The sequence below is a fragment of the Acanthopagrus latus genome, chromosome 13 (assembly GCF_904848185.1).
Source record: "Acanthopagrus latus isolate v.2019 chromosome 13, fAcaLat1.1, whole genome shotgun sequence".
Lineage (NCBI taxonomy): Eukaryota > Metazoa > Chordata > Actinopteri > Spariformes > Sparidae > Acanthopagrus > Acanthopagrus latus.
Genome location: NC_051051.1, coordinates 6,269,383 through 6,294,609, shown reverse-complemented (window position 1 = coordinate 6,294,609; position 25,227 = coordinate 6,269,383). Strand labels below are relative to the sequence as shown.

The 25,227-nt window shown below is 41.9% G+C and overlaps 3 protein-coding genes across 5 annotated transcripts in view; 1 reads left to right on the top strand and 2 right to left on the bottom strand.

The window, feature by feature from the left end:
* Window positions 1-3,506: 3,506 nt before the first annotated feature.
* gja2 (gap junction protein, alpha 2) lies at window positions 3,507-6,829 on the bottom strand. The gene is made up of 2 exons (XM_037119580.1): window positions 6,615-6,829; window positions 3,507-5,323 (listed from the first exon to the last, which is right to left on the bottom strand). The coding sequence occupies exon 2, from the start codon at window positions 5,271-5,273 to the stop codon at window positions 4,203-4,205; it is 1,071 nt and encodes a 356-aa protein (XP_036975475.1). The 5' UTR covers window positions 5,274-5,323; window positions 6,615-6,829; the 3' UTR covers window positions 3,507-4,202.
* A 2,201-nt stretch (window positions 6,830-9,030) lies between these two features.
* On the bottom strand, window positions 9,031-13,746 carry gjb1a (gap junction protein beta 1a). Of its 2 annotated transcripts, none has more exons than XM_037119634.1 (2): window positions 13,629-13,746; window positions 9,031-11,293 (listed from the first exon to the last, which is right to left on the bottom strand). In XM_037119634.1, exon 2 carries the CDS (start codon window positions 11,277-11,279, stop codon window positions 10,557-10,559), a length of 723 nt encoding a protein of 240 aa, XP_036975529.1. In that variant the 5' UTR covers window positions 11,280-11,293; window positions 13,629-13,746; the 3' UTR covers window positions 9,031-10,556. The 2 variants fall into 2 exon arrangements, with proteins under 2 accessions (XP_036975529.1, XP_036975528.1); XM_037119633.1 differs by lacking the exon at window positions 13,629-13,746 and adding an exon at window positions 12,998-13,078.
* Window positions 13,747-17,028: 3,282 nt separating this feature from the next.
* The window catches only part of LOC119030950 (oligophrenin-1-like), a 21,521-nt gene continuing 13,322 nt past the window's right edge, over window positions 17,029-25,227 (top strand). Inside the window, exons 1-10 of one of the 2 annotated variants that reach the window (XM_037118945.1) lie at window positions 17,029-17,754; window positions 19,444-19,539; window positions 19,961-20,022; window positions 21,392-21,463; window positions 22,859-22,960; window positions 23,053-23,163; window positions 23,304-23,408; window positions 23,512-23,641; window positions 23,748-23,848; window positions 24,288-24,379. In XM_037118945.1, the coding sequence (XP_036974840.1) occupies window positions 17,601-17,754; window positions 19,444-19,539; window positions 19,961-20,022; window positions 21,392-21,463; window positions 22,859-22,960; window positions 23,053-23,163; window positions 23,304-23,408; window positions 23,512-23,641; window positions 23,748-23,848; window positions 24,288-24,379 (1,025 nt within the window). In that variant the 5' untranslated portion in view covers window positions 17,029-17,600. The remainder of the gene's footprint in view (window positions 17,755-19,443; window positions 19,540-19,960; window positions 20,023-21,391; window positions 21,464-22,858; window positions 22,961-23,052; window positions 23,164-23,303; window positions 23,409-23,511; window positions 23,642-23,747; window positions 23,849-24,287; window positions 24,380-25,227) is intronic. The other variant, XM_037118946.1, reaches the window with a different exon arrangement.

Below are 25,227 nucleotides of genomic sequence, written 5' to 3'. Positions count from 1 at the left end.
TGAGTGTTGCCTGAAACACTTTCACTCCACACGCACACACACGAGTTGAAATGTGACTCATGATTAGAGATAATTGTTTATTTATATTTTAATGGACAGAAGCAGCTGCATTTCTGGGTAATCTGTCAGCAAGTCATGCTTAGAAGTATAGTCGTGACTGGAAAACCAAGCTTAACGTAACATTTCTTGTATGAGAATCAAAGGGCTCAAAGTCAAAATTCCTTTAGAAAAACATCACTTTTAAGAGGGCGGGTCCACGTACAATGAGAACTTTAAGCCATCTCATTGTGTTTCTGAAGAAACAACCATGTTGATGTTATGTAAAAGATGTATAAGTACTGTGCTGCAGAACTTACTGAAGTTAGCATGCTAACCAGTTAGCTCCGGTCCATCCTGTCCCCGTATACCACTTGCCAGGGTTTCTCGTGGGCCCTGGTCTTAACAGTACCGCAAGAGATGGCAGAAGTGGTAAGTTCACTAACAAGTAAACAAAATAAACTTACAAAATATCAAGAAAGGAGATATTTTTTCAACTGTTTTTCCTCACTAAAAAGAAAAACGCAACCAGTTTCTCCCTTTTAATGAGCTTTGACATTGCCATGTTAGTGTGTCATAAAAAAACATCTTTTATCAAAATAAATCCTCAACTCAGAGTGAACCTGCCGCTGATGCCTGACTCTCGTGTCATGCCTCTCCTGTCCCCTTCTAGTATGTCTACTTGTCCCCTGAGTCATAGTCCTGATTGAAGCCAATGTAAATCACCTCCATACCATGTCCTAAGTGTTTTTAAACTCAGTAAACCGCTTGAATGAGCCAGATGGAGGTTGCGGTTCCGGCAGCCCACTAGCTGACTATGCTAACTGCAGATAGTCGCTTCTGCCAAAGAAAGCTACAGATTCATGTGATAAATCTCGGTACCTCAGTCAGTAGAAAGAACCCCTCCACATCGTCATATTATCGTCACATTGTCAATCTTTTACAACTGTGTCAAGACGAAGACAAGGGAAGTAATGACTCAATAAATGATTATTGTGTTTGTCATAGTTGTTTTTAGAGAGGCTCCAGACTTCGGCCACAGGTCTGGAAATTCTTTGCCCCTTCACAACAGCTGACGACCGCCTCCCGGAAGGAAAAACAATAAATATCTGCAGTCCCTGTCAAGTTTCCCGTCTAGATCTGTTGCCACGAAAAGGGTTCCACCTGTCATGGTGCGCAGCTTACAGTAAGTATGACGATTTTAATGGGACAGTCCTGGCAGCATGTTAGATTTGAGTGACGTTATATTTCCACATGCAGCCTGAACTACAGTGCCTCCATGTAATGCAAGTTTTATTGTCTCGGGCAAAGAGAAACACAAATCTTGTTTGTTGTCCTGCTGGTCACTCTTCTCCATTAGTGGGTCATATTTTGACCTAAAAACCAGGATTGCACCGTCACCAACAAAAATAGCCGCCTTATGGAATGTCGAAACCATCAGACCTACGCATATCTGCAACGTATCACCATTAACAGTGAAACGTCCCCTCATTGACTCGTCCGTCTGATTTATGAGCAACAGTGCGACTTCGGTGACGGATGGTCTCTCCGCATATCGCTCGTACTATTCTGGCTTCGAGATTTGGTTGCATATGGTTGTAACCCAGAGTTCACAGCCTTAACCCCGTCACCTGTTGCATTCTGCAGCCTCGTCCCGTCAGAAGAGATCAGGCTGCTCTGGATGCTTGAGTGTTCTCGTATTGGTTTATAAGATTGATGAAAGCTGATGTTGACCTGTGGCCTTTCACAAACTGCTCTACCTGACAAGATGAGCACCAGTTTGAATCAGGGTGGATCTTTATTCAAACATCCCAGCGGCCTTGGTTACCACGTAGGATATTAGAGACATAGTGAGTCAAAAAAATATATCAAAATATTGATTATTGATACTTTTATAGGACCACAAGTTAGAACTTCATTAATCCTGAAAGAACTTCTTGTGCCAAAGATCACTACATAATTTTCAGCACAATATAAAACCAGTTACAACCAGTGGGATCTCCAGGGCAGGGCCACACACTGAGCCCAGTTTAAGACAATATGAGTATTCAGTATTAGTGAAATATACAAAATATAAAGTTAAAGTTAGAAAAACAGGGACAAAAAGTCAGAATCGATCAACAATTGGATTGGATCTGGTATCATGACACTTCAAAATGCTGCTGGTGCTTTTAAAAACCTCTCAGCCTGACGTGTAAAATATGAAAATTAGAATGAATTTAATTGGACAGAAAGAAATGCGGAGATTCCACATTTTGCCATATCATAAAAACTCTAGGTAATAACTTGTTTTTGTTGCTGATGCAGGAGAAGAGACTTTTGGTCCCCTGCCCCCCATTTCACCCACAATGCTCCTCCAAGTGTTCACGGCAGCTATTTATAGCAGCAGTGAGTCTTTGAAGCATAGTAGCTCTCACACAGGCGTATGATGGCATGTGCCTTCAGAAATGGGTCCGTCCACGTCGCACTCAGTCTGTGCGTGTTTGCTGCAGCTGGCGGTGAAGCTCAGGGCAAAAAAAATAAAAATAAGAATAATAACAGGGCTGCACTGACGCACTGTGAAAACTGTATGACATCACAGCAACGTTAGATTGATTATCACATAACATTCATACAGTAGAAATGTTTGTATTGGATAGAAAGCCGCTGCTTTTATGTGACATCATTGGTTTTCTTTTCATATATGAGCCCCTTTAACATAACGATATGAATCATCCACTAGTGATTCATTCATTTGAACACAACAGCACCGGCTGCCTGGTCCAATCAGGAGAGAGTATAACATTAGAACAGATATGAAGGTAGTTGTCTGCAGAAGACTATTGTTGACTTTTTTTCTGGCTGTGAAAGACTGAACCTGTTTGACAACACGAAGACCAATTTTTATAGTGATGTCTTTGGTCCTGGTCCTGATCCGAGTCCTATAGTGTCAGAAGGCCACCGGGCTGAGAAGTTTCTGCTCTCTGTCATCGCTGTGTGCTTTGTGCTAACTGTGTTAGCCGCTGAACGACAGTCTGTCACTGCTGCAGCGACTCATTCTTTGGCTCAGGAGCAGCGTACTGTGACCTCATTCTCATTCACAAGAAACATAAACGACAGAGAGGCTATTTTTAGCACTCAAGCTAGCATGTTAGGAAATTTTTCTGCACTTTTTCTGCCCTTTTTTTTGCGACAAGCTTTCTAATAGCTTCAGCAATATATTCACTCAGGCCATCCAATCATTTTATTCAGGCAGATTCTAATGATTTGATGGGCTTATTTCAGACACGTATTTAATAAAATTCTAAAATGTCTGTCCCAAAAAAGCCGCATGTGAGCAGGAGAAACATCGGCAGAGCATTTCTGTGACGTTGTTGTGACAAGTGAGAAAGCAATCGACATTATTATTTTCATTTTGATGATTGCAGAGGATAAAAAAAACAACAAAATTTTAACAGAACACTCCTTTACTGCACATCAGTTTAATTGAATTACACAGTCACAAATAATTGCACATATGTCAACAAATGTTTTTTCTTTTGCAAAAGTCCGAATAAACAGTCCCCTGAGAAGATCACAGCTTCTGAGACATCTAATCTACATTTCATATTTTACCATTTAGTTGTGTCATTCTTAATTTAAATAATGCTCTGTACATGCTCCATATATACAAAGAATCGTAACAAACATTTCACATATTCAAACTGCACTCGTTTCTATCTTGACAGCTTTTGCTTTTGTTTTTAATAAAGTAAAGTAAATTGCTTGTAAACAAAACAATTCTGAAGTCGTCTGCATCTCTGTCACCTGCACGTATGGGACTTTATTAATGTCAAGACGGTTGTGACAAAATGTTTAATCAATCTTCATGTCAAAATCTCAAAAAGATTCAGGAGCAAAACTGTAGACAGAGCGACAAATGCAGTTCATCATTTTGATACCACAAGAGGAATTAAGACTTCAATCAGGATCTTCCTTTGCTCATCATCTTCGACGCTGTACCCATCAAACTCGTGGTGACATCAGAGTAAAAGTTTCATCACCATATTTAACCCTGCTTCTTGCTTTTTCTTGCTTTCTGAGAACCAATTATGGGCATGTCCTTTTAAAGCCTGTTTCTGATGACCTCTCACATTAAAACGTCCGGTGAGCGGCAGAGTTATACTGCAGGCAAATGCAACATCCCGTTAGATCTTCAGGTCATCCAGCCTGCTCTTGTTGTTGCTGTGCTTGCTCGACTGACTGTTTCTGCGATGATTTTCAATTGCCGACTCGTAGGCAGGGGTGGAGGTTTTCCTCTCCTTCGTGTCGTCTCCCTCTGCTTTTCCTTTCCTCTCCACGGCCAAGTTGTCTCTGTTCTGCTTGTGGACTGCTTTGCTGTTATAGGGGCTGTAAGCAGAGTTCGGCTCGGCCATGCTGTACTTGGAGTCCGCAGGGAAATGTTCCGGCACCGCGGGATGACCGGCAAAGTAGTTGTAGCTCGGGACAAAGGGCATGACCGTCTCGGTTAGGGCCTTGGAGGCCTCATTTGCAGCCTGTGCTCGTCTGTAACGGAGGCCCTGGTGGCACTTTGTGAAACCGAGATGGTACATTTCCACCAGATTGAGCAGCAGAGAGATGCAGGCCACGGCGAGCATGAAGAGGATAAAAACTGTCTTCTCGGTGGGGCGAGAGATGTAGCAGTTCACTGTATTGGGGCAAGGCCAGCGATCGCAGGTGTACATGGGCTTGAGCTCGAAGCCGTACAGGAGGTACTGAGCTACAATAAAGGCCACTTCAAACAGGGTCTTGAAGATAATGTTGAAGACGTAGGTTCGCAGCAGCGCGCCGTGCAAACGCACGTGCCCCTGGTTGTCTTTAATCGGGGCCTTCTTGGCCTTGTTGCCAAGTAACTGCTGCTGCTTCTCCGTCTGGAGGGCGAGGTCCTTCTCCTTCTGCTTCTCTTTCTCCTCCATGCGCACCAAGTGGAGGATGTGGCCCAGATAAATGAGAGTCGGCGTGGAGATGAAGATGATCTGCATCACCCAGAAGCGGATGTGAGAAATGGGGAAGGTCTTGTCGTAGCAGACGTTCTGACAACCGGGCTGCTTGGTGTCGCAGGTGAAGCCCGACTGCTCGTCGCCCCACACCTTCTCAGCGGCGGTTCCCAGCACCAGGATGCGGAAGATGAACAGCACCGTCAGCCAGACTTTGCCCACAACGGTGGAGTGTTCCTGGGCACTTTCCAGCAGCTTCCCCAACAAGTTCCAGTCCCCCATACTGCCTCACGAATATAGACTTAGTTTTATCCACAACACCAGAGAGACACCTGTAGGAGAGAGGGAAAATGGAAAGTGTAACCACAAGAGCTTAATCAGAGATAAAAGATTAAACAATACACAGTAATGTGGCAGACGTGTGGCCTTGTGATTAAAAAAGACTTGGCACAGTTTGTCCTGGAGCTACATGTCAGGCCTTTCCTTTTGAAAGTGCTTTACAGGGGCAAAGAAACACATTCAAAATAAGACGTAAGGATGCAGATAAAAATAAAAATGTGTTGTGCTGTTGTCAATTTGAATGTATTCTCTCCCCTTTTTGCTCTGGTTTGGTTTCCATCAGCTCCTGCGAGAACTATCTGGCAGTTTAGCTGCAAAATGCACCAATAAGCTCACTAGTTGCCAACTTTTGTTCTGTCTGTAGTTCGGTGTTGAGTGTTCAAGAGCAGTGAGAATCAATGTTATGATTTATTTGATCACTCACTATGAATGGCACCTTTCGAATCACACACATTTGATCCATTGTTAAAAATACTGATTTTAGCAGCTTTATATAAAACATTTTGAAAGGGTCACAGCAGTCTAAATAAACTTGATATCAAATACAGAATATTTTATTCACCATCATGATAATAATTCTGAACTGACAATCTGTGCAGCTGTGTTCACACTCAAACCAGTGAGCCTGGTCGTTGTGTAATTCACTCATGATTCTAAATTCTAAAGATTGGGATTTTCCTACCAACAAGGACTACTGTACTTCAGAAAACCCAGCTGAGACTCACCAATGGAAACATTAATTTATCATGAATCCACTGTTTGTGCTCCTGGAGGTTGTGCCCTATCCAGTGAAATCTGATAAAAAAAAAAAAGAAAAAAAGAAAAATTGGCCAAGCACACAGCTCACTGTGTGTGGGAGAACGCCCCGGAGCATGATGCGGAGACTCGCAGCATCGGCCTAGATCTTGTGACACTTTACCCAGCTGTGCTCCCAGACTCCAGAATTAGGTTTCTAGTTTAGATTTCAGGGCCTATTGGTTACAACATAGCAAAAATTAACTTTAAAAATAGCTGTACTTGTCCTTTAGGTGGACGGGCTGAATCTGAGCACCTGTTTGAAATGCATAAAGATTGTCGGTGAGGAATGAAACGATCTCGACAAAACTTTCAACACAGTAATAACTTTTATTTTTAAGTGTAATTGACTCCTTAAGTCTATACGCAACCATCCTATAGACACTGAAGATAGATAAATTAATCAAAGAACGGTTAAATGTTTTTTTGAATTTGATTAAAATTCTTAATAAATACATTTCTTGGGTGTCTTTGTTAAGAGAGACGTACCTGATAATGTTCATCTCCTGCTGAAAGGCAGATCCGGAGTCGCCCTGTGACTGAGCCCCCGTCACTTCACAGAGAGGCCATCTTCTCCTGAAGCACTGTGGAGGAAACTGCAGCCCCTGGAGATAAAACTTCCCTCAAATACTTCTTAACTGGAGGCTTTCTGATCCCGCCTGCTGCCCTCCCACTCTAACCTGATCAGTGCCCAGTGTTTAAACGAGCCACCGCAACTGAAACCTCCTGTCTGTGTGGTTTGCAGTTCGAGCACAGATGAAAACAAGTATAAAAACCCCTCGCTTAAGCACTTAAGAGGTGTTCCTGTTCAACTGAGTGGCGGCTGGAGAGTCCAGTGAGGATGCAGGTTAGTCTGACATGTCAGCGAGCTCTAAATATAATTCACGGGGAAAGGGAGTGGCTTTGTTGTCACTCTCATGGTGATCTGACCCTTGACTGTGTGGAGGAGCGTTGGACACTGTTGAGCTTTCCTTCAGTGCTGCAGTGAGTGTTACACAGCCTGTTGATTGGCCAACAAGTTAATCAATTTTTCATATTTAGATGTTCTTTTAGTGTTATCTGAGGGTTCTTTGTCTCAACGCAAAGTTTCGTGAAACAGTTGTACCACACAAGTACAACTTTAAGATACTTGTCTTGTATTTCCACCTTTCGCTACTTTATACCTTAAAAGGTGCAGTGTGTAAGAAGTTGCCACCTGTTGAATTCATACACCAAATAAATAGAGTATCTGCTAGCTGCCATTAGCTTGTTAGCTCAGTTAGCAGTGCAGTTAGAGGTTCTATCAGCCGACTCGCGTCTGCTTGGACTGGATGTGTTGGAGTTTTTTGGGAGATTTGATGCTACTGGAAGGAGTTGCTTTCCAGCCAGGGATGACTGGTTGGTTAGAATTCTAAAATTCCTACATAATGCACCTTTAACTTCTCAATATTTCTGATCCAAATTTGTATCCAAAACATACAAAAGCTATAAAATGTGTTGCATTATTACAGATTACAGTCAAAATGTATATCAGTGAAAAATATAAGTATGTACATCTTGGCATTAAAATGCTGCTTACGCTTGATTTAATCAAGAAAATGTAACATTCTGTGTATAATATCAATGTAACACACTGAAAGGAATCGTTGTACATAACGTTTTACGTTTTATTTTTGTTACTTCAGCATATGTGGTGATAATGCTGCAGTACTTTAAAGGTGCAGTATGTAAGAACTGTAGCTGAAAACATTTAGAAATGAATTGAAATCCTGTACAGAGTGTAAAGAAAATAGTGTTAAGTCTACATGTTGTGTTGCAGAGATATCTGCAGATATCGGCTCCGATCCAAAGCTCCTTTGCAAACACTTCCATGGACCACTAGCGGCACGGCTAACAGAGCTAACTAGCTGGCTGCAGATACCATTAGCAGCACTTAGTGGTTACTCCAGCGATATGCTGTCCCCTATTTGCTTTAAGTATACATATTTTTCTTACATATTGCTCCTTTAAAGTAATATTAAGTAGCATTTTGAGCATTTAGATTTTTGTGTTTTTTTTATTTACAACTACCACAAAACATAAAGCGTTATATCTACCAAACATAACACACACAATGATTACTGGGTAATGAACAAGCTGAACAGTGTTATATCTGCTCAATAATTCCTTACTTGCTTTAAAAAAAGAAAAAGAAAAAAGAATTAGCCTTTTTTTCTGATACAACTCAAACTTTTCCAATCCCTTTAGAAAACACACGTGGGCGGGACTGGGACGCCCTACAAATAACATGACCTTTGCCCGCACACAGTCAGCACCAACACTAATCACAGACAGGAATAACAGATTGGAGGAATTTGTTTTTGGTACTGTGCTGCCAATATGCGTCATGTCAATCTTGACTCTATAGATGGTGTCGTTGACGCCTTCCATAAAAAGATAAGTGCCCTCACGTTCGGCCACGGCAGCTCCAGCTGTCCGCGAGGGTCAGCCATTGTCACCCGCACGCTGACCCCTCACATGCTGCGGCTATTGATAACCCAAAACTCTGCACTCTGGCCTTCAAAAGAAGGAACTTAATCAGCCTGAGACGGTTCCTCACAGGTGGCATCACGGCTCCGGGACGTTGCGGTGACGCCACCACTAAATGTTTGATGGAGTTTCATTCACATTTAGTGGTTTTCTCACATGAGAAAAATCTAAGAAAATGGCACCGCTGTGACTTACTTTCTTGTTACAGGTGACTGCTGCTCTGTGGTGATGTGGTGAAGTTATTACATGACCTGGATATAATATGCTATAACACTCCCAGCAAGGTCAAACTGAACGATGTAAGAAGCTGCTGACTTTTTCACGTGAGTCATTTCAGCGTGTGTGTGGTCAGTTTTCAAGTTGTAAATCACATTTTGGTTAAAAAAGACCCACACAATTACACAAACTGGTCGATTTTATTCAGCTGTGCACTGACAGTATAGAAACATCCAGCTTCAAAATAAATACATTTAAATAACATGTTAAGCAGCCAGTAGTAAACCAGAGAAACATTGCAATTCAAGTTTGTTTTTTCTTCCTGTGAGTTATTGCTTTGATTATATCTAACGAATCAAAGTAATGAATCTGCATTAAACAAACACTATAATTTAACATTTCTGAAATGCAACATGTTTTCCATGTATTAGTTTAACAGCTACGAAAAAGAAAAGATAGAAAGAAAGAAAGAAATGCCGTAAAACCTACAGCTCATTAGATTCAGTCCATGTAGATTTAGGCAAAAAGCAAACAATAGAATATAATAACTTATAATGCCCAGAATATCATTTCATCATATTTCCAACACACTTTTCTGACACAGTCTGGTGATTTTAAATAGTAAATGATAAGAATGACAATTCATGATTTTTATATTTTTCATTACAAGACAAGAAATATTCATTGCAATCACAACAAGTCCTTGACAACAAAAGCTTATAATGTGGTCAGCTGGAATATTGCTTCATAAAAATGTTACTTAATGGATCTTTATTTGGCCGAACATCAAGCTGTCAGTATGAAAATGCTGCTGTATACAGTCTGAAGATGTCTTACGTCTGGTGAGAACACTTGTGTATTGCACACTGTTGTGAAACATGTTGTCAGACTGCTATTTATGTTTTCACGTGGAAAAACTAAAACACATTGCATATGAAAGTCTGCAATTCAAATGTGAATTTTGAGGAAATTCTGTGGAAATCTTTTTTCACATGTGACATAATTTATGTTTCACATGTCAGATATTTCAGTTCACATGTAGAATTTTATGTGATTGAATGTGACATGTATGGTTTTAATCCACATGTGGGAAAAAAAAAAGTAAATGAGATGTGAATCAATGAAATGTGTTAAAATGTGATTTTTTTCTTTTTTTATGTGAACAATTTTCATTCTTGTGAAAAAATGAATCATGAATATGTTGGATCAACATGTGAAGAAGTTCATTTTTTTATGGAATTTATCAGCCACATTTTTTTTTCATGCATGGGAGAATTATCCACATTTAAATAATGAAAATGTAAATTTTTTTCACGTGACGTTTTTCATTCTTTTACACGTTAAAATTAGGTTCACATGTGACAGTAACCGGTGGAGGATGTTTTTAGGCACAGGCGGAACATTTAAAATGGCTCCAGTGGGATGTGGTGCAGCACCAGAGCACAAAAAAGGGCAATTCACTACATTTTACTCCACTGGACGGGCACTTAATCATGTTTTATCGACCATATGGGCACACGAAAGGGCACTTTTGCAGTGTTTTTTCAAACATGGCACTGTGTTTTGTCAGTAAGATTATAATCCACTGGATAATCTGGATCGTCACCATGTCAAACTGCCTTACTCACAAGTTAGATTAATGGCTGTCATCTGGATCTAAGGTCACGTATACGTCCACCTGTGCAGGTATAAAATCTATTTGCTTTCTTACAACGAGCAGAGCTTTTGTTGGATCCAGGCCCCCAAAGTCGAGTCTCCAGCATTGTTCAGGTGCTTACTGCAGGCCTTTCCCACCAGGAAGACCACCTCTGCAATGTTGAGCAGAATACACACCCCTGACGCAGCCAGCATGAACACGGTGAAGACAGTCTTCTCTGTGGGCCTCGACACGAAGCAGTCCACCGTGTTGGGACAGGGGTACGAGTCACACTTCACCAGCCGGATCATCTTGTACCCGGGGTAGATCATGTAAAACACGTACATGAAGATGACCTCGAAGATGATACGGAACAGCAGGCTGATGACGTACGTCCACCAGAGAGCACCTGTGATTTTCATCTTCTGGGTCTTTATCTGCTCCAGGTCTTTGGGGTTGGTCCGCCCCGACAGTTTGTAGAGCCTCTTGTCGACGTGGCGGCGGTGGGCGACGTGCATGGCTACCAGCAGGGCCGGAGTGGAGACCAGGATGAGCTGGAGCGCCCAGAGGCGGATGTGAGAGATGGGGAAGAAGTGGTCGTAGCAGACGCTGTTGCAGCCCGGCTGCTGGGTGTTGCAGGTGAAGCCAGACTTCTCGTCGCCCCACACGCTCTCTGCTGCAACCACCAGAACCAGGATGCGGAAAATGAAAAGGACAGAGAGCCAAATGCGACCGATGCCTGTGGAGTGTCTGTTCACACCGCTGATGACAGCATAGAAGGATGCCCAGTTCATCTTTGGTTCCGGGTCTGATGGAGAAAAAACAAAAAAAGAAACACATCAGAGGGTCAACAGCCTGGAGATATTTTATAGACTATTATTTTCTTCATTATCAGAACACAGAACACATCTGTGCACAAAGCAGAAGCCAACAGACCAACACACGTAAAGTGCAACATCTTCTTCATTTCTGTGTCTGTACAAATTGCAAAAAAAACAAAACAAAACACCAAACTTAACTGCAACTGGAGATTCATCAGTGCCAGCCGACCGCTCAAAGTGCTTTACAACAATTGTCATATTCACACATTCACACACTGATGGAAGAGGCTGTCATGTAAGGGTCCCGCTGCTCACCAGGAGGAATTTTAGGTTCAGTATCTTGCTCAAGGACACTTCGGCATGCAGCTAGGGGGAGCCGGGATTCAAACCCAGCGACCTTCCGATCACTAGACCACCCGCTCTGCCTCCTGAGCTACAGTGACCGCCTTTCAGCATAAGCCGGGCAGGTTCTGACTTCCCACCGAGGGGGAAAACTCTCCTTCAGGTGTCATTAAACCTGCCAGGGAAAGTCTCAGAGACCTGACTGCTAATAAACACAGCAGGGGAGCTTCTGTCAGCCACTCTCTAATACTTCCGATGACTTCCTTCACAAAAAGATGAAACAAAAGAAACAGTTCCACACAAAATGATTTCAAGTCATAATCATCCTTTGTCATGCTCAAATGGTTCATTAAACTCAGCATCAGCCAACATGTCACATATCATCAGCTGTGCACCTCTAGGCAAATTAAAATAAGATAATATTTTGTAATATCAAATACAACACAACCTCCAGACTCTTTATGCAGCAGCTGGTTAGTAAATCATCAGTTCCTTCATCACCAACAGATATGATTATCTTATTGCTGTAAGTTTATTTAAATGTTATTGATGTTAACGGTGTCGCGGCAGTTGTGCAGCGATGATATTAGAACTGGATAAAAATGTGTTATCATACATCTCAGAGAAATTAGAATGAATGTACTATCACTGATTCATCTTGAATCAATTTTGATTTTTGATAGCAGGCATTTTTCTTTTAAAACTTAAAATGTTTAAAAAAATTTTGGATTCATTTTTATGAAAAATGAAGATAATCATCAGTTGCAGCAGCTGCTTGGGTACATTAATTGCACTGCAGAACGAGCGGTCGCTGCAGCCTCAGTAAAGAGGTTGCAGGTTCAATTCCCAAACTCTGTAGTCTGTCTTGCCTTTTCCATTCCAAGAAGCAAACTTAAAAATTGCAAGTTTACACTGTAAAACACTGACAGTGACTTTAAAACATCGAGTAAACTGATTAAGTGAAAATTACCCAGTAAAATATACCAATAATTTTAGATTGTTAAAACTTTTTTAGCCAGTAGAACTTCAATTTAACTTTTTTTTTTTTTTTTTGCTTATTCTCAGGTGATCAGTTTACCAACTTTTTTTTTTTTAAGTAAAGTCAACTTTTGAGGTTTAAAGTGCAAAGTGAACATAATGAATCACATGATGCTGTTCCTTGACAGGTTGGACAGCAGCTATGAAACTGTTATGCTCAAAAAAGGTCAACTGAGGTTACAGCACTTTGGATACTTTAATTAATTTCAATCTTTAGACGCTTTATCTGTCCTAATCATAATGTGTTGTCCTGTGTCCCCCCCTCCACCATGACTGAACATGGTGTCTGATATAAATGTCAGAGTTGTTACCCGGCTCAGCAGGAGGTGTAAGAGGCATAGGAGGCAGCGTAGAGGACAATGTTGACCCGCTGGTTTGGCATGGATGTGAATCCAGAGAAGAAGGAAGCCTCTCTGCCCCCCTCTGCAGTTGGCAGGCCACTTAAGAGTGCAACACTGAAGTCTGGCACCACGCGTCATGTGACATGCTTTCACCAGTCGCCATGGTGTAGCATGCAAAGTGAGCATCTGGACTCCAAACGTAACGGTGTCTGTAATACTCCTCTAAGATGTGTGTGGCAAATTTGTTTGAATCCTTTTGCTCTAAACGTCTGACGGTTCAGGATATAAGAGCTGTTTAATTAAACTGTGCGACCAGCTGTGTGGCTACAACCAAACATGACTGCTGAAGTGCAAAATAAAGACTGTTTTTAGTTCTTATTATTTTTAAAAAACAACATTTTTTGGATTAAATTCTTTGAGAAAACACATCTACTTGAGTGTTAATCTGTAACTGTGTTTGCACGTCTTCATCCAAACTCCTCAGAGTCAGTTTGAGACTTGCCAGTAAAGCTTGAGCACAGATTAAACCAGCTTCAACCATCATTCTTCTAACTACTCAATCTGATAAGCGAGATTAAAAAAAAAACAGAAGCAGACTTACCTTCAGCTGTACTCTGGAGTGAGGCAAATCCAAAACATTTACGTTAGCAGATTTTTTTTTTCTCAGTCTCCGACTGTGAACAAGAGTCTCAGAGCACCATGACTTTGCATTGCTAATGATTTCTCTCACACTAGCCACTGCCCTGCACTGGTGGGGTCATATGCTTCTGTGCACGATATTTGCATACAATAGGTCCATTTACAGAGGCCAAACAAACAGCTTCAGAATTCAGATCAAACGTTTTAATTTCTGCCCAGCTGAGGAATCCGTGTGGGGACGGCAGCGTGTCCTCCCGTCCTCATTGTGCTGTGTTCTGCAGAGGAAGTGGAGGGTGTTTTTGACGCAATGTGGAGTAAAACATAAAGGTCTGCAACAAAAGAACGACCCATGAAATCTAAAGATAAGAGGGCAAGAGTTTATTATCAGAGGAATCACTCTCGATGCCCGCCTAAAAATCTAACCACTGATTCAATCCGACCGTCCTGCAATCACAGTTTGACGTATTTCTGTGGGGGTTAAATGTTTATTTATTTATTTTTTTATTAAACTGAACAATCTCTTAAGAAGTGTTCAGATACTTCTACATAACTACAAGGTTTTTTTTAGGTTAACATGCATCAAAGCATCCCCACGAAATCCACACTAGCATTTTTTTTAATAAACCCCCTACAATATAGTGCTTTTTTATGTATCAATTGATTTATTGCTGGAATGATGAGTAAGAGGGAAAAGCAAAACATTTTCCAAGTGAGCACAAAAGATATTTAGGGGAAAAAAAAACCCTCTACCCGTGACCTTACGGAGGCTCCGTACGGAGGAAATAATTACACACAAGTATTTGGGACATGCTTTTCATCTTAGTCACAAATCAGAACCAACTGATTCACCATGACATGAAATAGATCAAATCAACTTTTGAGCAGATAACAAATCAAGTGTCGCCAGTTCCTCTTTGGATGTTAAAATGTGTATTTAAAAGAGAGAAAACAAGGCGACTGACAGCAGTGTGAGCGTGAATCACACCTCCGTCATCCAGTGGAGGTAGTATGTTGTTGGATTTTGTCATGTTTTTTCTTAAGCTCGCTCATCAGATTTCACTTAACACTTGTTGAGTACAGTGTTCAGTATGAAGGACAGTCTCATATGTAAGCAGAAGTAAGTAAGTTTGTTGCTCTATTGAGTACAAATCTGAGTAGGTATTTTTTGCAGTGTTTTTTTGAACATGTGCCCACCAGCTTTTGGCACAACAAAATTACTTGGTTAGGTTTAGGACGACAAGGATGTTTGGGTTAAAATACTCTGTGAACTGTGAGTGGTCAGTTACACTGACCACTCACATATTTATAAATATTTCTATTTTTATTGCATGCTCTTCTATATTTCTACTACTTTATTACCTTATGCACGGGGGTTGCAAAGAAAATTTCATTGATTGACATGTGAATGTCCAATGATAATAAAAACTCTTGAATCTTGAATCTTGAATCTTGAACACTGATGTCAGATTGAACCTGCCAGAAATATGTGATTGAAACCAGAAGTATGCGAAACACACGCTGTTATGATCAACGGTATTAAATGCCTTTTGGATAAAGACATACAGTTATTAATGCTTTTCTGTGTGAGCTGCTGATTAAATCTGTGAAACTCACTGGAACAAAAGTATTACTTTCATATCATATTAAAATGTACATTAATACAATCTGTGTTATGATCACGGTACCCGTTTCATTCTGTTATCCTCTTCTCATATCTGTTATCAGCGTCTTTCAGTTCCCTTGTATTAATCACACTGTGGGAACATTAATCTGTTCACACACTCTTGGCTACTCACCTCACACTTTGGGACAGAATCACACCCGCACAATCCAAAATTGTGGTTAAGGTTCAGCCATTGTGTCTATTGTACCGTAATTGCTGCTGCCTGTCAGCGGCGGCTTTATTGCCTGGAGATGTAATTATGTTGAAACATTTCAACGAGATGAGCCAAGGTGATTTATTATCTGTCATGACCTGCTCTGTAGCATTTCTAACCTACCTGATACTCGCCAATAAAGGCCTGAAGAAACCTTGCGATGACTTTGGATGGAGCGTTTTCTGATTAAACTGATAAACATGATTGATTGGTGATACTGTTTTTTTTCTGGGAGCCTCGGTATGTCTTACACATTCAATGTAATTGATGGATTCAAATAAAGCATTTACAATTGTGTGTGTGTGTGTGTGTGTGTGTGTGTGTGTGTGTGTGTGTGTGTGTGTGTGTGTTGCAGGCTGTGTGTAGTGCTTCAGCTCAGTCTGACGGAGGCCATCTGGAGGTCGTTATGAGTTACTGCAACATCTCAATAATGATTCTCTTCATCTGATGAGGTGAATGATTTGCAGTGAATTCGGTCTTGTGACTTTGTTCAGTGATCCTGTCAGGAGTTAAAAAAACAAAAACAAAAAAAAACATGTCTGCATTACATTTGTCATCAGCCGGGGATCGAACTGTAAATATCCCACAGTAAAACTGTGTCAGAGTTTGTTTGCTGTAATCGAGCTGCCTGTGCAATGAGATCAGCTGTATTCTTGTGCTTAATCTTGACTGCAGGAACACACCCAGTGACACACAGGTGAGACCTGTCTCGCTGTGTAATAATCACATGCTTCTCATGATGTGTTCAGGTGTCCGTGTGGGTGTGTTTGTATCTTGAACTTTGTTTCAATTTTAGAGTTTTATCCTCCAGCACACGGTGCCACAGTCCTTAGATTGAGGATCATTACAAGCAGAAGCGAGCTGAACTTTTTCTGAGTCCACATTCACACTAGAAGACGCCTGTCACAAGCAGAGCCTGACAACATTGTTGGTCACTGCAGCAAATGAGGGTTAACACTAATTAGTAACCAGTTTTCTGGTTAAAAACAAACACTTGTGACTTCCTCTACTTGAGAATCTTCCCACTCCTCGGCTGTGGCGTTATTTCCTGACGGACTTTCCCCTCGACCCTGATGGAAAAAGGTCATGGGGTCAAGGAAGGAAGTGCAGGAGATTTTTCCCTCTGTAAAGGATGGTCCAGTCAGTGCCCCATGCTAACTGTGACACTCAGCACTTAGACACTTTGGGGAGCTTTTACTTAGTTAGGAACCTTCATGTATGCATGTATATAGATGTGCAAGACTAATACCTTTTACTGTAAAGAGTGCATAGTGTATAAGGTCAGCTACACAATTATCACTCTGAAAGATATATAATCATCTTGCTATTTCTTACTGATGAGTTTACGAATTCCAACAGCACTTGAAAGCAGCGACTTAATCCCCTGGCTGTGCTGCGGCCCCTTTAAGAACCTCCTGGGTGTGGAAAAGGGGGAAGTTTTGGGTGAGTCCGTAGCCAGTTGGTCTCGTCCCATTCAGGTTCGCGTCACGCTCTTTGGGAAATTGTTGGACGTGATGATGCAAAACGTCTCTGTTTTGAAAAGACACACACGAAGTGACACGTTCGCAGAGGTGTAACATCGCGATATCACGTTTAGGGATTAAAAAATCATTTTTCAAATCGACGTCAGGACAGGAGGAGGGTTTCGCGAAAGGGTTGACATATTTCGGAATGGGACGCGTCCGGCGGGATTCTAGCCGCTCTCCCCTAATCACGACAATGCAACAAGGAAAAAGTAGCGAAGAGCAGCAGGGTTCAATTGAATTAGAGTTTAACCAGCCGCGTCCGAGGAGATAAAAGAGGGAGGTGAACGCGGTCCGGACCCCGTCACTGTTTAGTGCACTTCACAAGTGAGCAGCTGCCTCCGCAAGGCTCCCACGGACACCATGGCTCCTGCTGCCCTCCACAGATGAGAGTCGCCTCAACAACTGAGCAGCAATGAGCAGCGTGCGGTAGGCGAGTGTAGGACTGCGTGGCTCCCCTCGGAAAACAGAAAACTCACTTATTTTATTTAATTTTTTTTTTCCCATTGTCTTTACGAGCCCGTCGGTCAGAAGATGGGGCATCCTCCTCTGGAGTTCAGCGACTGCTATCTGGACAGTCCCGAGTTCCGAGAGACGCTCAAGTGCTACGAGGTGGAGCTGGAGAGGACCAGCAAATTTCTCAAAGAGTTGATAAAAGATGGCAACAGTGTGATCGCTGCGATCAAAGGTGAGGCTGCTGGTAAATCTCACCTGTCTTTGTTCTAAGTTTGTTTTTTTGTACCATGCATGTAAATCCGGTGATGTGCTGAGGCTGACAGGATCAGGATCAGCACCAGTGGGGCCTTTTTTTAAAAAAAAAAATCTATATATTTGAAAGGCCTTCAGGATCACTGTGGGTGGCTGGGAGAGGCGTTCAGGGAGGTGCTAGTGCTCCCCTGGGAGAACACCAAACAAAAACCAAAAAAAAACCAGCCAGGGATCTGATGCAGATGTGCAGGGTGACAGCTGTCCTCTCCTGCACCCACTAACCCTTTCCTGCTCTCTGTTGCTGCTGCTGGTTGTAGTTGAAGTTGTAGTAGTGACAGAATGGACCACAGCCACTGAGAGCTCACAGTAAACGTGTGTGTGTGTGTGTGTGTGTGTGTGTGTGTGTGTGTGTGTGTGTGTGTGTGTATATTTGGGTTCAGTAAGAAGGTCCAAGTCAGCAGTTGATGAGCTTTTCACCTCGAATACAGAAAGTGTCATTGTAGGTGCCGTGGTGGTGCTGCAGAGTGTCGAGGGTCCTTCTGTGTATTCAGCCCACATAATAGGCAGAAGGTCACGAGTGCTGATTGTTTGTTTGGGGAAACTGAAGAGATATTCACGATTTGTTATTCATCTCGAGTCCGGATCCCCAAGCTGGAAATGTTGTGAAATAAACTCTGCCTGTAAACTTTTCTGTTCAGTCTTCGTGTAGGTGGATATTTACTGGTTTCTTTCCTCCTCCGTGACAGTGAACGCACCATGTGGACCAAACACATCATCAGTTGGTCAACAGTAGAAACGATTGAAAGTCGCAGCCCAACAAGAATCCAAACTAAACACACAAAACTGAACTTTATTGATGGGAGAAATATTTAAAAGTGATTTGAGGATCAAGTTTGACAAAGAAAGGATGTAAAATATGACGATTGTAAGTTCCTCAGGCAAAAATTCCCTTCGGCAACGATATGAAAGTCTTTTTTTAGGGTAAACTAAAGAGATATTCATGTTTTTTTTTCATCTCCAGCTGGAACAGTAAATCGATTTGATTGTTTTAGTCATCATCTGTTACATGAACTCCAACTTCTCTGTCCTGGCTTCTTATAGGTGAATATTTACTGGTTTCTTTCCTCCCCTCTGTCAGTAAACGCACCGTATGGACCAAACAAACTAATCAACAGTAGAAACGATTGATAGTCGCAGCCCAACAAGAATCCAAAACAAACACATCGAACTGAAATTTACTGATGGGAGAAATATTTAAAAGTGGTTTGAAGATCAAGTTCGACAAAGACGGGATGTAAAATATGACGACAGTAAGTTCCTCAGGCTAAACTTCCCTTCAGCGACGATCTGAGAGACTCTGTGTTGTTTCAGTAATAAATCCCAGACACAGCTGGCATGATATATCACATAGGCTGCACGCTGGCTGCTGTCGTGCTGCTTGAACGCTGCCAAGGATATCTTTCATACTTTTTGATTTTCCTACCAGAGCAAGAAACAAAAAAAAAAAAAAAAAGGGAAAACCACACAGAGTTACAATAATCCCCGGACTGCTTTTCCATTTCATTCAATCACACTCATCAGCGTTGGATCAAGAACAAGAAAATCTGATATATTGCAGTTTGTCTTTTGGTCTCATAAGGTTTTTTTCTTTGTTTTGTTTTTTTCACAGGCTATTCTGTGGCGGTGCAGAAGTTTTCACAGACTCTCAGCATGTTCCAGTTCGACGTCATCGGTGACTCCCTGACAGACGATGAGATAAACATCGGTAAGATGATACGGATGTTTATTTATATCTGCTGATTGTTAAAGTCATGACGATGAAGTGGCTGCTTGCACAACATTCCAACATTTTTTCACCCCCCCATGTTTACTGACACCACATGGGAAATTAAAACATTTTACAACAGAATAAGCTGATGCAAACAGCCTTCTCTCCTCCTGACCTCTGTGGAGAGGCAACGCTTTTGGCAGCTACTTGCTAATTTCTCACAAGTTGAATAAGAGGAACCAGTGGGGGGAAAAAATATGGTCTGGTAAACTTCTCCCTTACAGCAGTTGTTATAGACAAATATGTGTGAGGAAGTGTGCTTATTTCTTGATATTTCCTGTGCCAAAAACAATTAAGATAAGAAGGTGTGATGTCTTTATTCTGGTCGTCATCATTTTTTTGTCTTTTCCCTCTGCAGCTCAGTCGTTCCAGGAGTTCGCAGGACTCCTGCAGGAAGTGGAGACGGACAGGATGATGCTGGTGGGTTATCGGCTTCCTCCACGCCGACTCTGCATCCTATCTGACCCCCGCATTAGACGTTCAAAGCCACATTAAGACGTCCGGCTCCAAAGATTAGACCACATGCAGGAAAACCAATCGGCACAGATCTCTTACTTTCTGTTTTGTTATGATGTGGAGTCAACGCCTTGAGATCTCCATCTGTGTATGCTTTGTGATATGTTATCGTAACACATCAGAACACCTAGATAACATCTGTGTGGATGTGTAACCTTGTCAAGAGGAGCGCTATTCGTTATTTTGCTCTCAGTTCCCCTCTCAGTTCTCTCTGTTCCCTTTTTTTTTTTTTTGTAAGTGGTTCCATTTTTTTTTTCATCAGTGTTTTTATTTCACCTTTCCTCTTTCCAAAAGTAGAGCTGCAACTATTAATCCAAAAATAATTTACCACCTTCTTAAATGAAAGGATTTGCTGCTTTTCTTTGTCTTTGGCAGTAAATGAAAAGTATTTTCAGTATTCATTTTTTTAAACATTTTATAGACTTAAAGGAGACAGAGAATGATCTTTTTCCAGGTTCATGATTCAATTTTGGGTCGCAACTGGAATATGTTTAAAAAAACAAATCAGTTTTCTTATACCTCATCCCCCTCTCTCTCTGAAACGCTCTGTTTTAGCTCCTGTCTCTTTAAGGCTCACCCCCCCACCCCAATGCCTAGTCTCCTCTGATTGGTCGGCTCACACACACCTGAGCCAGCACTGCTCACAACAAGAGAGCAGCTGTGCTAAATCAGTTTTTACATGCCAAACTAAATTGCACAAATGTGTGACATGGTGACGTAGCGTGATGTCACAAAGTCACATAATTAAAGGCGGGACTACTGACGAGGCGTTCAGGAGACGTGTTTTCTGTGGGAGAGGTGAGCTTCTGTTGGTGTGTTTTTAACAATCAAGATCTTTAACGTGCACAAGAACAAATATATAACGCACTGATGGGAAGGAAAAAACAAAATAGTGAAATAGCAACTGATTAGTCGTGAACTTGACTTACACTTCGGTCATAAACTCGTGACATTGGGAGCAGCAGTTCCTGTCCGACTGGGTTTTCTGCATTTATATCTAATTATAAAGCTGTAGACCATCTGGTATATTGTGCTCTGCGATGGTGTGGAAACAGTTATTAGAAATTAATTTACACCTTCATGTCCTGTGAAACTCCTTTCAACGCGTTTGTGTTTCAGAGAAAGCCCTGTTTATGTGCAAATGTGCTGCGTTAAAGAGTGTGTGGTGTCCTTACATGTGGGAACAGAGTGTGTGTGTGTGTGTGTGTGTGTGTGTGTGTGTTGCGTTCTGACGTGCACCGAGGTAACAGCTGCTCCTTGTTCACCTCTCCAGGTTCAGAACGCCTCCGACCTGCTCATCAAGCCGCTGGAGAAGTTCAGAAAGGAGCAGATCGGAGTCACAAAAGTGAGTGTTTGCGCCGAGTCCTCTCTGCTCTGTAAGTGAAGTGTGGCTCATTCCTGTGAAGTCGGATGTGTGTCAGCACTGGGAGCTCAGATCACTGAGCTGTTTCTGTGCCCGGAGAGTCAAATAGTTGTACAAGAAAACACGTTCCTGAGCTGCTTGCACTGACCAAACAGGATGTTAAAAGCTGCTTCCTCAAATCATGTTTATATGTACTTGTGAGACATTTACCTGTGGACAAGCATCCAGCTGTTCAGTAGAAAGGGAAGCAGTTTGTAGCTCACGGTGACCCCCTTGTGTGCTCCTTCACCAACATTTAATTTCACTTTTTAAAGTTGTCAGGAAACTCTTAATCACCTTGATTATTCAACGCAACGTTTTGATTTAATTTTAGTCCTGCTCCAGCGATCGAGACAAATTTGTTTCCCCTCGCTGGATTTCCAAACCAGCCCACTTTCCGTAACGCTCGCTGTGCTGTGGTCATGTTTTTGCAGTCCACAAAATGGAAATATACAGAAGTCTTGACAGTTTGGGGAAAATGCTTACGTTTGACTGTTGTGTTGTCAAGGTTAGGAATATGCTTGAATACAGTATATTACAGTCCTTTTAATACTTTAAATAACTCAACCCCATCATCCTATTTGTTTGTCTCCTGTTGTAAATAAATAAAAAGTGAATAATCATAATCAAATAATGGAATCAAATTTAATATAAATGGCTGACAAGATAGATAGTGACAATAAACATTGATTGCTGTGGGTATTAACAAGTTCTGTATACTCAATTTTCTGCAGTTTAGATGTGATGATGCTTCAAGAGTGTACAAATCTTTGGTTAAGTGCTTAAATATTTGACTCTCAATAAGCTCTACAAACTCTAAAATATGAATTACTTTGAAAATGAGTTCATGCTACAAACACTGCAGCATATTCAGACATACTGTATGTGTATGTTGTCATATTTAAAAAAACAATATTTGTTAATTTCAACAAAATGATAGACTGGTTCAGAAAAATCTAAAGTTTTCTGCGTGACAAACGAGGAAAAAGTAAATGACAGTGAAAGAGATAAACTAGAAGTTGGCTCACACTGTTTTCAAATTAGCAGCTATAATATAGATTTTTTTTTCTTTTCCCATGTTTCCTTTTACTTTCATCTCTGTCATGTATTTAGTTTAGTGCACGTATTAGTTCTTTGTGCACTTTAAGATAACTGTTTCTACCATTTCAGACCACCACCTCAGACTTCTGGTCGTCCAGAAAAATCCAGTATTTGCTCAGAAACTCTACCAGAAAGATTTTTATCATGAGAGCAACTTTTTTTCAGTGACATGTCTTTCAGCCAAACAAACTCAATCTTGATTTAATCTCACCGCAGTCTTTCCAATCTGTCGTGCAGGAAAAGAAGAAGCGGTTTGAGAAAGACAGTGAGAAATATTACTCCCAGGTGGACAAACACCTGGGTCTCTCTGCCAAGAAGAAGGAGACCCAACTTCAAGAGGTGAAGTGCGACACGTAGTAATCTTTGTCACATAAGAGTGACAAAAACGGGCAGCTATTTGAACTTTCCTTGTTTCTGTACATTCCCTACAGGCTGATGAGCTCCTGGACAAAGAGCGAGTTAACTTCTATGACTCGTCCGTGGAGTATGTGTACCAGATCCAACAGGTGCAGGACAGGAAGAAGTTTGACGTGGTGGAGCCGGTGAGTGCTGCTACCTCTGCGTAACAAGATCGAGGAAATATAAAGAAGCAAACTAAAACAATCCCTGTAGCCAGTCATGCATTCTTTGGGTCAGCTGTTCCTTTTATCTGAAGTATGTCTCTCTGGATCTGGTCGGACAGGTGCTGGCGTTCCTTCACAGCGTTCTGACGCTCAACAACCTGACGGTGGAGATGACTCGGGACTTCATGCCTTACAAGCAGGAACTGCAGCTCAGCCTGCAGAATGTAAGTGGTGTTGCTGGAAACGATCGACGCCATTAGTGAGATTTAATAACCGCTAATCGGGCGTCCGTGAGATTCTCAAGTGCCGTCTGGTTTGTGCCTGCAGACGAGAAACCACTATGAGAGCACTCGCGAGGAGATGGAGGAGCTGATGAAGAGGATGAAGCATCCCTCCCAGATCGGCAAAATGCACAGTTTTCTGCCCATGGAGGGTTATCTGTACTGTCAGGAGAAGTGTAAGATGTTCACACAGAATCACAATACGTGTACGAGCTCTTCCCCTCTAATAAGATCTGACACAGTTTTTTGGTTTTTTTTGTTTGTTTGTCTTTGTCCCAACAGGGGCCTTGGGCGTGTCATGGGTCAAATATTATGTCAAATATCACAAGGAGGGGAGACTGCTGGTCATGGTGCCTTGTGAGCAGAAGACTACAACTAAACAGGTGATCTACTGGAAGGAAATGATGCAATATAGTGACATTAACGCTGTTCTGCTTTCTGTCCTCTGCTACAGGAACAGGGACTTTGTGTATTCGGGTGCAAATTCTGTAATCTACATCTTTTAGTACGGCTAAAAGTGCCTGGATGCCAACAGGGTTTTCATGGTGCATTCAAATGCAGGTCATAAACTCAGAGATATATACACGAACGGCTATGATGGTTGTTAAAAACAGGAAATTATCGAAATTATTTCTTTCTTATTTCCGTCTGTGGAAGTACAACTTTCTTATTACCTCACAGCAGCTGTTTTATAACTAGGAGCTAAAAATCACTACACTATCCCATTTATTTCAAAATGGGCAGATTTTACGAATTCTATTAAAAAAAATCTTCATCACAAATGGTGACCGCTTTCCAACTTCCCTTCTCTTCCCCCTGCAGGGCCCCACGCAGCTGACACTGAAGTCCTGCATCCGTCGGAAGACAGAATCCATAGACAAGCGCTTCTGCTTTGACGTGGAAACCAACGAGAGGTTAGCAAAGTGCAAACACATCTAAGAAAAAAGCGTGAGATGAGGCAACGCAAAAAGCCTTGTGGGATAAACAGGTGAGCAGGTGGCCGACGAGGACACAGTGTGAGGGCATAATGGACTGTAGCCCAAACAATCCCTGACGGAAGCAGATGGCAAACTCCATGATTTTGATAGGAGGGGGGGAGGAGGAACAACAACAAGCTCATATTTATATAAGCAGGCCGTTCGGTTCACAAGATGCATTTTAATCGACACTCGAGCCACGGGCGGCTCTGTCGCGTTTCTTGAAGTCTGAGGAAAATACTTGGAGTGTGGACAGGGTGTTTTTTTTTTTTTTTAAAGGTTTAAGAGCTGCTTGAATTATGCATCGAGTGCTTGAAAGTGTCTGTGAATGTTGAGCAACTAATTTGGCGAGCATGTGAACCGAAGAAGCTGCATAATGAGGAGCAGGCCGCTTGATAAACTGAAGATGGCAGTGCCGTCTAGTTCAGAAGATAACGCAGGTTGATTTAAGACCAACCGAGTGTCCCTGAAGTGCTCCTGGGTCTGGTACCTGACCCTGACCTCTGACCTCCCTATGAGAAGAACGGTGACGAACGTCCTCCCCTGCTCTTAAAATCTCAGGCGCCCAGCAGGACTCCTATAGATGTCATGGACTCAACTGTTGAAGCTGATTTTAAAAAGTTATTTGAGAGTTTTAAAAGGTTTTATTCAAAGTTAGTTGCTTGGTGCGGTTGGCAGACGGAGCTCTAAACTCATCGCGCAGTCGTCTTATTTAACAATTGATTCAGTCGCCCACAAGCTGCAAAGTTTGGCAGCGGACTTCGTTGCTTTCTGTGGCAGACAGA

Excerpts from the sequence above, each read along its gene's own strand:
- gja2 (XM_037119580.1), bottom strand. The coding sequence starts at position 5,273 with ATGGGGGACTGGAACTTGTTGGGGAAGCTGCTGGAAAGTGCCCAGGAA.
- gjb1a (XM_037119633.1), bottom strand. The coding sequence starts at position 13,025 with ATGCCTCTTACACCTCCTGCTGAGCCGG. Across the intron at positions 11,294-12,997 it reads TACACCTCCTGCTGAGCCGG|ACCCGGAACCAAAGATGAAC; the intron begins GTAACAACTCTG and ends TTTCTCCATCAG.